General features: G+C 41.8%; 1 protein-coding gene across 2 annotated transcripts in view; it reads right to left on the bottom strand.

Moving 5' to 3' along the window:
* Positions 1–14,352, bottom strand: part of SLC25A26 (solute carrier family 25 member 26) — an 89,678-nt gene that overhangs the window by 19,233 nt on the left and 56,093 nt on the right. For both annotated transcript variants that reach the window (XM_059823239.1, XM_059823240.1), the window contains exon 6: positions 7,203–7,247. In XM_059823239.1, coding sequence (XP_059679222.1) covers positions 7,203–7,247 — 45 coding nt within the window. The remainder of the gene's footprint in view (positions 1–7,202; positions 7,248–14,352) is intronic.

The raw sequence follows: 14,352 nt of genomic DNA, 5'->3' as shown, positions 1-14,352 counted from the left end.
TGCTACAGGAAACATTGCAGAGAATGAGACATCTCTGCCTTGGCCTCGCTATTCTTCAGGCACTAAGAGGCAAGCAGACCTCATGGCATACACTAAACTTGAGGCCTGCAGCTGAGTTAGTACTACAGATGCTTATCACTGGAGTGAATTGTAATATTTCTACATACCCCTCTGTTCAAGGCAGTGTTCAACTTCATGATAAGAGAGGGGAGAAAAACCTCTCTGAATTAATCACATGGATTTGTGTGCATGTGCAGTCCTGCCGACTGAGGAAAGAAAAGCAATTTTCACGCTTGCCTTTGCTACTAGGTATTTTACTTGCAACGTAGCATTCTGCGTGGTTGATCCTTACAGATGCATGGCACATTAGCTACAGGAGAAGCAAAAAATACGTGAGCTGATTGCAGTTTCTATACATAAAGTCAAAAAGCATAGAGACAAATGTCCTCCCCAGTGAATATTTATGTGCATGTGTGCAGCATGTGTGCAGTACGTGTGTAAATTATCTTTCAGGAAACATGGAAGCCCAAACATGGGAAAAATTCAATGATCTAAGTTCACTGTTGACATAAACGTTGAGACTCCATTTGCACTAATGGAGTTGTACTCACTTATGCCAATACTGAATTTGGCCCTAGAATTGAACCCGTCCAAATCCTAGATAAATTGAGAGAAAGAGAACAAAAGTTGGCCTATATGCAACAGCATATTTTTCACGTTAAAAACATTTCATTCCCTTTTTCTCTCCATATAATACTGCATTGATGTCTGTGACCCATTTGGACATAAATCAAAATGGATGTGCTAAAAGCCTGGTTAAAGAAAATTTCTTCGAAACAGTGTTCCCATGGCAAGGCAGAACATAATATACCAGCTACACTCAGTTTCCATGGCACGAAGGGCCATATATGTGTCTGGGGAGGAAAATGCACTTCTGAAAAATCACTTCGAAGTTAGGAAGGCTTGCCTTGAACATCTGCACTCCTACTACCTGCTAATAAATCCGTGCTTCATGCAGGCTTGTGTGAATAAATTACATGGAGGCATGACATGAGTCTTTTAAGGTTCTTCAGCAAGAAGCAAGTGTCCGAATCAAATGGTGACCCCTTCACATTGATTACTTCTATATTCTACCAAATGTCCCCAGACATCATTGGCAAGCTCAGCGACTTCTAAAGAACCGCTTGTGGTCTAGGCATGACCAAGAGCATCACAATCTGGCTCTGTATCTACAGACTGCGCGAGTCTGTTTTACTTCTGCCGTTTTAAATGCTGCATTGATGATCCAAGACCATCTGACTTTCTCAAGCGTGTCTGCAGTGCTGTAAGTAAGGATTGCATTTGTTTCTTTCTCATCATGCAGATGGCATATAGCATTCCTTCGACTATGCTTCAAGACTGTGTGAATGACACTTATTGTGACACTAAAAAAGCGAGGGCTGTTTGGTGAACAGCTGTTGGGTACATTGTTCTTTTGTGAGAAAAATGCAGCCGTTATGCTAATGGCATGCACACGCCGCGTTGGCCGCAAGTTACATCACGCCTCGAAATGCTGCCGTGGAAATCTGTTTTCCTGATACAGCACCTAAGCAAATGGCAGACACGTTAGCGTTATTTAACGATTAGGACTTAATCCCTAAATCAGCCCGATCATTACTCAAAGAGGGAGTGAGGTATGGTAGAACACTTACTACACTGCCTGCAAGGAAATGGGTTTAAAGCTGGGCCTGGGTTTCATTTACTCTTGACTTACATGCAGCTGAGCACAGCAGAAAAGAAATACTAGACTGCTTCTCCAGGAAAAAAGGAAAGCTGTCACCTACCTATAGAGCATGGAAAGCCATTTTAGACCCAGTTTGGCTACATTCCTCTATTTTCTACTTACCCTGTTAAACAGCAACAGATTTGATTGTAAATTTTAGGAGGGAAATAGCATGTGGTTTATTGTTTCAATGGTGGAATTATAAACACGTATTACTGCCGAGAACCCCAGCTGCCTGGGCAGAAGCATTCTGTAAAGTTTTTATTCTGATTAACTTTAAAAATCAGGTGCAATGAGCTCCAACCAAGATAAGAGTCTTCGCCCTCCACAGAAACCCACCAAGCAGTCTTTGCACAGCATGCTTCAAGGTATGCCTCAAAGGTATATCTGCACTGACAGCTACAAGCAAGGCTGAGCCCACCCTTGAACCAGACTTCTTCACACCCTATACTCCTATACCAGCCCCTAAAAGTTGAGCTCTCTGGAGGGGGGAACCAAGAGAACCAAGCAAATGACTACATGTGCCAATGCCTTCGTGTAGATCTATATCCAGTCCGCCTGCAGATATCCCAAGCTCTGTTCACTATCAACACAGGTGCCTTGTGCCCGGGGTGACAGCTGAACCTGGACAGAAAACAAGGGACCTAAGGAAGTGTAAGTCCAATCCCAAGCCTGCTTTCCATCATGTGGGCAGAAACCAGTTTAGGAACAACATGGGAACTTCTGTTCTGATGCAACCAACCTTCTGCTACTGCTCAGCTTCACAGGGGAACAGCTGGACTCTCCCCATTCTCTTTACTGCGATTTACTGCGATGCCCCGCTTATTTCACAGGGTGGAAGTACGCCTGTGTGTACTCTTCAAACCATTCTCTTCTCCTGAAGCCACCACCGCATTCCTCTGCTTGTTCAGCATCTTACACCACTATCACATGCCACCACAGTCATTACAAAATCCCACAAGATTTAGGTTTTGCCCAGCACCAAGACAAAGAGGGAAATCCTGCCCCCACTGAATGCCAGAAGAGCCAGAACATCACCTTGAGCATCGTCAATCCAAGATTTTGACCTTTCCTTGCAGGTCCTGGGCCAGTGAAGCAGCACAGTCTGCGCGAGCCCTCCCAGACAGGCTGTGTGTGCAAGAGCAGGACTCGCTGGCACACACAGTCTGCAGGGTGAAGTCAGCCTGACCCTGATGTTAGCAACGTCCAAGTGTCTCATCTCAGAATCGGATGTGTCTAAAGAAAAAGACAAAAGGTTCCCAGGATAGTAGGTTTGTTTTCCCTCCTTAAAAAACCCCAACCAACCAAACAAAAAAGACCCTTATTTTTCAAGTCTACTCATTTGAGACTCATGTCCTCCTGTCCTGCCTGTTCTTTCCCTCCTCACTGGCTACCAGAGCCTCTTCTCCAGACATACAATACATTTGGTCTATAAAGAGAGCATTCTCCATGTACAGCTGTGTTGGAGTAACTCTCAGAGGCTCTGAAGCGCAGCCAACACGCAGAAATATAAAACCCAAGAGGACTGAGTCTTGTTTCACCTGAGACGGGTTTATCTTACGCACAGCACTGTTCTCAGAGGGAGCTGACTGTTTCCACTCAGACATGAGAAGCAGGCATTTTTGACAAGATGTTTCTGGACTCAAACCTAACCAGAGGCTCCTGCTTTTTGGTTTTTTTTTTTTAAGCTCTATTTTGTTAAAAAAACTCTGATGCCCTGTATTTGTGCAATATCCCCACAGCAGAAATTAAAGTTGTCTTTTTTCTCAGTTAGGTCTAAAAGAGAAAAATTATGGATTAAAATGCTACATGAAACAAATGATAAATAATTTCTGTGCTGTTGGTAGGTACCCAGATATGATTATTAGATGTGCTGAATAAAACACCTGAACAGAGCAGAATAGAAGATAATACAGAAGGGGTGAACTCCACAGTGCTACAGTCATCTGAGTGGAGAGTCACACCCCTGGCAGCAGGGTGAAAGCAAGAGAGCTGCGCCAGACTCCATGCAACCCACAGTGATTTCATGCCAAATAGGCAGCCCTGTAATTTGAAATTCCCACAATGAAGAACACACATAATATTTCCAAAGTGAGTTACAGAGGCACCCTGGAAATTCCAGGGCAGCATACAAGGGGACTGTATCTTACCACAGTATTCCAAAACTTGAACGAATACAGAAGGCAATGTGCTCAGCTGGCATTTGGGAAGCACACCACAACTATGTTCTGCTGCCTTTCTTCATGGCCAGCTGGCTTTGAGGTGCGATCAGAAGCATTAGCCCCACCTAAAAGAACCTAAACCTGATCAAACCTCCACAGTGGTAATCAGCCATGGTACTCATCCGAGGGTTAGCGTAGCAGAGACTGAATGAGATTTGAAATGCCCCTTCTTTTCCTGAACTCTGAGAAGACTTCAAAATTGTTTTAGCTATAAGGCTTGGGCTCAAAAGACAGAGAAGCGCGACACTAACTCACCCTAGAAGAGAATTACAGTGTCCTGAAATCTGATACACCATAGCACAGTTTCCTTCTCCCCTTTGGTTTATATCAATAACCTGTGCCTAAGTGAAAATAGGGAACAATGAAGAATTGGGAAGCAAAAGGATGTTAAGCATGCATTACAGCAGTGGATGGTACTTACATACAGAAAAAGAGGAGTTGGGGTTTTTTTATTAAAATCATCATCATTTCTTTACTGTTGTTTCCTGAGTCATTATAAACTAAGAAAGGAACCTAATAACTGTTTTAAATTGTGTGTTCACCTGGGTAACTGGCAGTAAGGCTTATATTTGAAACAGTATTTATTTCTTGCAAATTACTGCAATACCCCCTTTGTCAGCACCCATAGTGTACATAACCTTATAGTTTAGTAACCTACACAATGCTCTCTCTTCTTCTTCTAACTTAGTTTAGTGTATGATATGCAAGGTTACTCTCACATAGGACAGCTGGTCTATATTCACAGACAGAAGAAAACTGTGCATGTAAACTATGTGGCTAAAGCCAGCTGGAAGCATAAAGAATAACCATATCAGCTTAGAGCAAAGCAGACAGAGAAAATGGGATATAGAAACACCTGATTTGCTGCCTACGACAAGCCTTTATTAGTTTTCTTTAAGCTTAACACCCTGCTGTTGGCTGCAGCCAGCATCTATGTGAAGGAAAAGGAAACTCTCTTCTTCCATGTGCCTTGCTAGCTGTCCTTTACAGTGGAAACATATTTTTCTCATTTTTATGATGATTAGCTTGTTCAGGGAATTGTAAGACTGAATCTATCATCTATCAGCTTATGTAACTTTGTACTAACAGTTTTAAAAATGACACAGCCACAGCACTTGTTCTGTGCTCTTCTGTGAGATGATCCGCACACATCATACACAACGGCTCCCGCGTTTCCTTTCCCAAGTAATCCCATTAATACAGTGCAGAACAGTCCCTCAGACATTATCTAACCAACAGCTTCAGTAAATTCGTCCGTGTTCAGGCTGTGCACCATTTGTCTCTTGTCCTTTGCACTTCTACCTCTTCTTAATTACTGTCTCTTTGTGCACCCATGAGAAGCCCTAGCCTGAATCGTACCCCTACTGATGCTACTGGCCTCATCCAGCCTGTTGATGGGACCATTATGTTTTTTCCCCTTTATTGTACCGTCAGGGCAATTTTTTTAAAAGCTTCATGCAGTTAAACAAAACATATTCTCCTTTCACTGCCTGGCTTTAATGTGACAAACCTTGAGCTCTCTCCATGGGCTGAGCCAAAGTGACTGGAGCATGCAAGACTGCTTTTTGCCATTTTCTACTCTTGGTTTCACAGGCAGAAAAATGTATTGGCAACTGGTCCGTGGAACAAACTAACCCAGTTTTGCTTCCCTTCAGATCTGCACTGACCTCTTCAGATTAAACATGATGTCTCATCCTAGGTGACTCACTCCTGTAGCTAGCTAAATTCAAACTGTCTTCTTTAAAGCCTGCAATCTAAACAATACATTTTATTGTCACAGCTACATGGACATTAGTTAAAACAACTTTACATTCTGAAAACAGCTACACAATGTTGCTGGTTTATGTGGTTTTGGCAAGAATACTGCAGTTCTTCTCTTTAAGCACTGCCACCTCTTGCTCCCAAACACGGCTGCTGCGCTAACAATTAGCAGGTCAGGCCAGTATCGCTGTCGAAGAGTTTACAGAAAGCCATTCCTAGACACTGGCAGGGAAACAGATTCCTAATAAGGCAGCCAAAGTTACCCTGTGCAATGGGACGATACCCAGACACTACATCAGGCTGAGCTCATGAAGTACCTACAGAATCCACTGTAAAACACAGCTCAGTTCTGTGAAAGCTCTTGATGTATTTCATGCTCCTCCTGCCTGTGGACTCCCCTTTATATTTGACCCCCTGAAGCCTCTAGATGCAAATATTGACACTGTGGGCTCGTCCCTCCAGAACAACCCAAGTTACTGACACACAGCAAGAGGACAAGCTATTGTCCCGATCAAGCATACAAGGACTAAGGAGAACATAAGCCCTCTGCCCTCAATAGAATCAGCAAGGGGCAAGGAAGATCACCACCGGTTCCCATCCTTCCCAGTACCTCTGCCCAGTTTGCATGTCAGTGACAAGCTTTCTCAGAAGTCCAGCATCCTTAACAAGAAGAAAATTACTCTCTCTCCAGGTCCTCTCTTACAAATACTATATTTTGCTACAATGCTTTTAACGATCTGCAGTAATTTTCTGTGCTTCCAAGCCAGGATCTCAAAGCACCTGAAAAATCCTGACTTTCCTTCATCTTTTGCAGTGAGTTAAAGGAAAAACAGAGGGACAGAGAAATTACATGACTTCGAACCCAACTCTGTGCTCAAAAATCTAGACCCTGACTCTGTCCATGATAAACAAAGCGACCAGCTGGTGGAAGAACAGCGCATCATTCTGAAAGACTGCACTATTAAAACATCATCCAATTGACACCTTCTTTAAACGATCTTTAAATAAAGTATATGCAGCCAATCAAAATAGCTTGTCAGTGATGCACTGAGTCTCTCCCTGTCTACAAAACCAGGCTCAATCAGTTTCCTCTGCATCATTTGCAATTTCCTGTTACTTTGAAGAGTGAAACACTAAAAAAATTAAAATAAAAAGTATCACACAACACAACACGGTTCCCACTCTTCTTTAATCAGTAAATAAAGCTAGAGCAGAAGACAAGATTTCTGGCATGCTGGGAAGTAAAAATTTAGACTGTATGCCACATGTCAGTGGTTAGATATTCCCTGTTAATTTTCAGGTATTCAGGCAAATGATCTTCACATGCACAGGTAGGTTGGTACACACTTACTGATTCTTGGACATGCCCATAATTGTGATAATCAAGTTAGATAAGTTACCACGGAAAGCCTCTGCGAAATGTATAACTTATATTTCTATCATTTAAGAGGACTTACCTTTAAGGACTCCCAGAGGGGAAACTGTACCAGAGAGAAAGGAATCTGCAGAGGTGGGAAAAGAAAAAAAACCAACAACATAACATTACAAAAGCAAATTAGGTTGGCATGTTCCTCGACTGGCTAAATTAGGAACAGTTATTGTTCACTCAGTGAACTGCAGCTTATTACATTTACAAATCTTTAAGGACACTTTATGTACGCTGCCATTAAATGACTGGTTTCACTAAAGCAGTTTTACTTTGTTTATCACATTCCCTGCTGAGAGGTTAATGTATTATTACCAGGGTGGCCTAGAAGAGCAATAAGCAGTATGATCTAGTGCAGGGACATTCTTGGTTTGACACTTAGCCAAGAAAGCCCTAAGGATGGTTCAGGAAACATGCTCCCAAGGCCAGGAACACAGCCTGGCAAAAGAACATCTTCAGCAATACACACTCTCACAAATGCTGAGCTGAAAACAGTTGTGCTCCAACCAGGGCTTTGCACTTTGGACATCAGCTGCAGAAACTTTCCTGAACATCTCCCGGTGATCTCACATTAACAAGCTCCCTAGAGAATTAAAAGCAGATTGTGAAGAGCTACCACAACCCAACTAAAACCCAAGGGAGAAGCTTGGTGGTTCTTCTCTCATCACCTATGATGAGGGGTTCTTCTGTCCAGCAACAGCCTGTATCTCTACCTAGGCTAATTCCTGCTGCCATGTGCCCCCAGCAGTGTCTGTGCATTTCTAGCTCCTTTACAGATTTTACCCTGATAAACACATCGTGACCAACTCTCTTAACACAGGGGAAAAAAGCAAACATACTTCTCCCCCAGCTCTGTAGACTGTACTGGGCCAACGTGTAGTAAGTCGGTTTTCACCGTGAACAGAGGGATTCTTTGCAACAGGAAAATCACTCTCCAAGGCTATGCCTTCCCTTATAGCTTCTTCCTCCTCCAATCTCTCCACTAAGTTCTTCTGGCTCTTTCTCCTCTTTCACCACTCTGACAAGCCAAGTCCAATATCAACCTCTGGTACCAACCTTGCCTTTGCTATCTCCAGCCCGGGTATCTATCTCAAGACATCTCAGAGGAAGGAGTCCCTATGAAAATCCTAGCCTGTGCCAGAATTGCCCTACAGCTGTATCTGCAGGTCTACTTTGCCTCTTCCTAAATGCTTCCGCAGTTATCTCCTCCACTTCAACAGCCAGTCAACCCCAGGGTCAGCCCCAGTTTCAAATCTTATTCCAAGTATCTCTTTTCTTCTCCTACTCTTATTTTCCTTCCCCAAGCATGATGCATGTCAGATTAGTCTTCCCCTTTATGTAGGCTGATTTTGTAGTTGGTGCATCATTTCATTAGTCTCAGAAAGCACTTAACGCACCTTTTGCCATGAAAAGTAGTACACACTCAAAATGGGTCACACAACTAATAAATGAAACTTCGCTCTTTGTAATATGAGTAATGTCAGGTTAAAAACATTCAGTACAGAGATATGAACAGCTTATTAAATCCAAATTCAAGCTACACAAAGGAATCTGAAATGGTACATCCATTCAACATCACAAGAGTTAAAGAGTATTGTCTGCTTCACTGTGTTGCAACTAATGATTAATAAATGAGTCTATTAAGTTAATCTGCCAGGCAAAACTAAGCTTGACAGACACCTGCCACAGAAAATTTGTTATCTAGTCAGGCAGGAAACGGCAGTGAGAAGAAATCAATGTCACTGCTGTACACTGAGCTGACAAACTGAAATCTCAGAGGAAGTTTGTCATCTTGAGCAATGAGCAATATCCCTGGTGGCATCTCAGAGCCCCACAATAAAGGTCAGACATGGCTCTTATTTATCAGGGCCTTGAAACTCTTGTGTAGCAATTAAATTTTGTTTTTAATACTGGGTGAAAAAGTCCAGCTATTTGACAGTAATGTGTGGTAATATATTTATGAGAAGATATATATATCTCCACATGCTGCTGCATCATTGTTGAATTGGAGTTAAATGGCATGATTTCTTTGCAATGTAAAATGAAAAGCAACATAATCTTCTATTATCTAGGCCAAAAAATAGAAAAAAACCAGAAACAATACCCACTACATTTGCTTCAAATTTGTTAAAAGAGAGAAAAGGAAATGCTCTGTATCCAGCTGCACACCAAACAAAACAAGCTTTCAAATACAGTCTCCAAGTTTTGTTTCTTTATATGCATGAATGAGTGGTAAAATTATGCAGCTGTTAATGAGACAACAAGGGAAGCTTTTGACCTAAACCCCTTTTTATCTCCTAGCTAGAAGCATTTCAATCAAAGAGGAAATTTGTTCACGACTGCTGTTAGATTTTCGGCGTTAGTGGTGTTTGCTTTCCATGTCCCGCTCAGCAGGGACCAGAACTGGATGGGGATTATCGGTTTCACTTTTCCCTGCGCACCCCACAAGATGCTGCGATGTGCAGGCTACCAAAATGCCTGGGAAGATTTCAGATGTATGTCAGTGGGATCCGCACAGCCGCTGGGCTCCCTCCTCTCTAAGACGCCTGCAGGATAAGGGCCTAAACATTCGTAAGTCCCACTTTAATAGAGTTTGAAAACTTGCAAAAAACAAACTAGGAACCGCCACCAACAAAAACAAGCAGAGCAGCACCTTTGCCTGCACTAAGAAGATCCTGACAAGATGTCCTCCATTTCTTACGGTCATCCATTGGAGCCTGTTTGACAACATCCTGACTTAAAAACAAACCCACACAAGCAATTTCATGGGTACTGGAATGAAAGGGAGTCTGGCTTCCTGTGGATTTGGATTTTGTCATCAGATTCTCTGAAGCCAAATAATTTCCAAGCCAGGTTCAGCAATCTTCCTGCAACAGGGACCTCCATCACGTTTCCTCTCGACATCTATTCCACAGCGCCTGTTGAAAGTTCAGTTCCTGTTGCAAGCCTTCCCTCAAACCCCTTAATTGCCTTTATTCTCCCTTCACACACACATTTTCAAGAAACTTATAGGAACTTCTACTTATCTTTGCAGTCTCTGCCTTTCGGCCACATTTCCATGGCCAACATGTCCAAGGGCTGTGCAGGCTGCTGTGCGTTCGTGTGTGCGTACACCCTGCTTGCATAAGCCTCGTTTTCCTAAGAGACCAGACTAAACAGCCCACACCCAAAAGCAGGATTAACATATGCAAAAAGAAATAGCTCTGCAAGGGTAACTCATCCAACAATGAAATAGCCTTTAGATGTCTTATTGCCCTTTATTCCTCTACCATGACACACGTGACAAAATCTCGCAGTCTGGGGACGCTTCTTAATTTGAACATTTACAGCATTTAATTCCTTTTCATATTTTGCTTTTTAAAAGAAAAGCTCTTCAGCAATGAACAGAATCACACCCTGCCAGGCAGCGATATTTATGCCTGAAATAGGCTAAGGCAACAATAAAAATGTGGTCCACACATGTGGGTAACTTTCTGCCAGCAAATATGAAACCCTGGCGAGCTCCACCAACCTTTCATTTGACGTTAATATAAAATAGAGAGTACCAGTTCTCATGTCTGGCCTAATGTTATATAACTGTGCTGTTTGTTCAACAGAGTCAACTCTTACACAAAAAAAAAAGTTTAAAGCCCACAGACAGCTGTAAATAATTATTCTAAAATGTTTTATAGGTTAGTGAAATTGTCATTTACTCTGGTCCCTGTAGTCCTTAGCACCTGATGCCTAACTTAATGTAATGAACGTTGCAGATTCTTATTTCTGTAGATCTACTTAATTCCCCTGATACAGAAGGATTTTAAAGATTATTTTTAATAAGTTACTTCTAGAAATAGTTGCACCTCACAGCCAGAGCAACAGATACATCTCAGTTTCTAAAAAAAATACCAACCTGCAAGTACTGAAGATTGATGACAGAGCAAAAGTCCTCCCACCAAATACTGTTTAATTAAATAAAAGAAATTTAAGGAGGAGCTTACTAATACTCTTTGTAACTACGACACAACATGTTAAAGTAACTCAAAATTCACCTGTTCAATATCTGATGCTAAATTGCAAGCTGACATTGTACTGAAGGAAACACAGCAGCCAGGGAGCAAGGGGAACATGCTGAAGGAGTGGCAAAGAAGCAGGGTGAAGAACCAAAAGAAAAAAAAGACAAAAATCCCAACTCATCAGCCTCTTCAGAACTGGGATTCCCTTCCAAATATGAGAATTCTTGCACACAAAGAGGAAACAGATGTCCATGGCTGGAATTTGCATGTGGCTTTATTCTCTTCTAGGATACAATAAAACTACTCTTCTTCTCATCCTCCGAGCTAGAAATTAAACAGTGGCATGTCATGCGGAGTCCAGCTGTGCTTTCTACCTCCAACCTTTATTAGCAATATATTTAAAAAGAAGAAGAAAACAGAGAGACAGAAAGAAAGAGAGAAACTAGAAAAGCATAAGAAATTAAAAACTATGTGGTATGTGTTCTCAAAACAATATAAAACCTACAGATGTTCTTACTAATCTGTGGCACATGTTTGTTTATTCAGGTTTTCTCTGTCTCCAGTTCAGCGGGCTTTGCTCTCCAGAAGACTATCTGTTTTTACAAACGTTAGAGTAAATACTAAAGGAGAGATTGGGATAAACAGCTAGAGGAGGAAACAGGCTCACCTTGTAAGAGCTTTCTCAATGTTCCTGAAACCGTACCTACGTCCCCGAAACTGCTCTCACCCATACCTCCACTGTTCCTTACATTAACAGCAGTGGGAGAAAAGCCAACAGTTATGAAGAGGATTTTGACAGAACACCACAAAGGCCAACAGCAAGAACATCTGTTCCCTTCAGGGAAAACGTACTGCAGTCATCACGGAGTAGTTCTCAAACTTGCACCTAACCTGCAACTTTTACGCGCTTTGACGAGGCTCATAGAGATGCTATCACCGTTGAAGCCTGTATTTATAAACAGTACTCCACCACAGTGCCTGAGCTGCAGGTGCCAAACTGTGCCTTCTCCACTGTAATTACAAAGAAAAGCCTAATAACCCACTTCTGAGTATCAAAAAAATATACTGTTTTCCAAGGATACATAAACCACAAATTTCAGGAGAACAATCTTCCCTTTACCTAAGTCCCTTCTACATTCTTTTTTTTTTTTTTTATCAGCTTCTTTATAAAAGATGGTTCTTTTCAAACAGGCTCAAGTTATAGTAGAATAAAACAACCCTGTCTGCCCACTGGAGTTAACACCAAAACATTTCTGTTAATAATCACAGTAAATCTGGTTCAGTGTCTTGTCCTCCTAAAATTCTTCACACGCTTGCCCAATACATCTGGATTATGATAAACTTATGTTCCAGCTATAAATATACTTTCCCCATGATGGGATTTGAAAAGACAGCATGAAATGAGGTAAGCGTCTCCCCTGGTCATGTCAGAAGTCATAGCAATAGATGCCATTGTGAAGACCTGGAGCTTTCCACAATACTGACTAAAGGTGAGGGTGTAGAGGAGCTCAGCACAGCCATCATCGATGGTATACCCCAAAGCTGACAGAGCAGACTTATTTTCTTGCAAAGCTTTGATTAATACTGCCTCCCAGATCCTCCTTGATAAATTGCAGACTCCACAAGGAACCTAATGAAGGGAATTTGTAATCTTAACATCGATGAAAGACTGTCAAAGCCATCAGCCGTGTTCCTGCAGCTCCGAGAAAGTAAAGGTGTGAGTGTGGTGAAAGAATGGACAAGTTTAGATGTTAAATAAATGATGGAGGGCTTTGTTAATAAACACTGATGCAATTAGAAACAAAACTCTTCAGGCAAGTATGACAATACTAGTATATCATTGACCAGAGAAGATCTTCTCTTGGCTCCGTTCCTTAAGGGACGCTGTGAAAGACCAAGTTCACATAAAGCACGTTCCTATAAGACTGCATGAAGCCAAAGAGAGGTGGAACCCCATGGGAAGCTGGGCCATCAGAGGTAAAACTATCATAAAGTTGCATTTGCAGCAAACAACTTTTCACAGCTCTTCAGAGATGAACGCATGGCTCTGCAGCATTGCCAGAAGCAAAGGAACAGCATTTAGAGTGGTAGAAATACCAATCTCAACAGTGCCAAAGGTATCATTAAAAAAGGTTTCAGATCATGCACCAGCAGCCACCTCAGGTATTCAGCAATTCCTTCATTTTCAAACAAATAACATTAACCCTGTGTCAACTGGGAGACAATTGCAAGCTATAAATGGGAAGAAAGAAGAAATTTCTGAATTATACTCATTATTCTGATTCAAGCATCCACTAACCCTCAAATAAATATTTGCACCTCACTTCCTCTGTTTCCCCAGCTCTAAACCTGAAGTATTTCCACTTGTCACCTGGCACATGTGAATGTCTGGAAGTAAATTCCTTTCTGAGACAAAATATTATGTGCCCCACAGGGCTGCTTAATTTGGTTACAAGCCATTCTCACAGATGTCCTTTGGACCTGTGTGGCAGAACTTCACATACAACAGGATTTTCTTTTAAACAGCACCGCACACTCATTATAAAAGCAACATATAAAAGACATCATGTAGAGACCGATAAATACAAGGAAAATTCTATCCAGTTTTCCCTCCACTAGAAAAAGGTTTTATGATTAACATAAGAAAAAAGAATAAAAAAGGAAAAGTTTTTCTGGAGGGGCAATGTTGACCAGCGAAGGGGAAAGACAGAGTCAGAGATCCGGCATGACTCCGTGTTCCCAAAACATGGGAAAAAAAGAGAAGCACTGAGGCAGATGCACAAACTCAATGCAGGCTGGATTGATTTAAGAGCGCCTGATGATCACAGGGCACTAACTTTGCACACGCGTGAGACAGACCATCATCAAGCTATTGAAGGCTCATTCCTCAAAGAAACAATATTAACAGCCTTCAAAACCCCTCCTTTTGCAGCAGTCCCTTACTTTGCTTGCAGGACGGAATAACTATTAGAAATTGTATAATGTTAGCCACAGAAGTCTATCTTATTGGACTTCAAACAGGAGCTAGACTGATTGGACCCTAATTAGACAAATAATATCCATGTTCTCCCATTCTCCAACAAACAAGCACTAAAGCAGATGCCCGTTTTGCTACTCCTTCTCAAAAACAACATATCAAAAATATCCTCAACAAGAAAAAGAATATGCTGACATCGATTTGTATATGCT

Source organism: Gavia stellata, chromosome 12 (genome assembly GCF_030936135.1).
Source record: "Gavia stellata isolate bGavSte3 chromosome 12, bGavSte3.hap2, whole genome shotgun sequence".
NCBI lineage: Eukaryota > Metazoa > Chordata > Aves > Gaviiformes > Gaviidae > Gavia > Gavia stellata.
The sequence above is the reverse complement of the archived record's forward strand: the minus strand, read 5'-3'. Positions and strand labels throughout refer to the sequence as shown.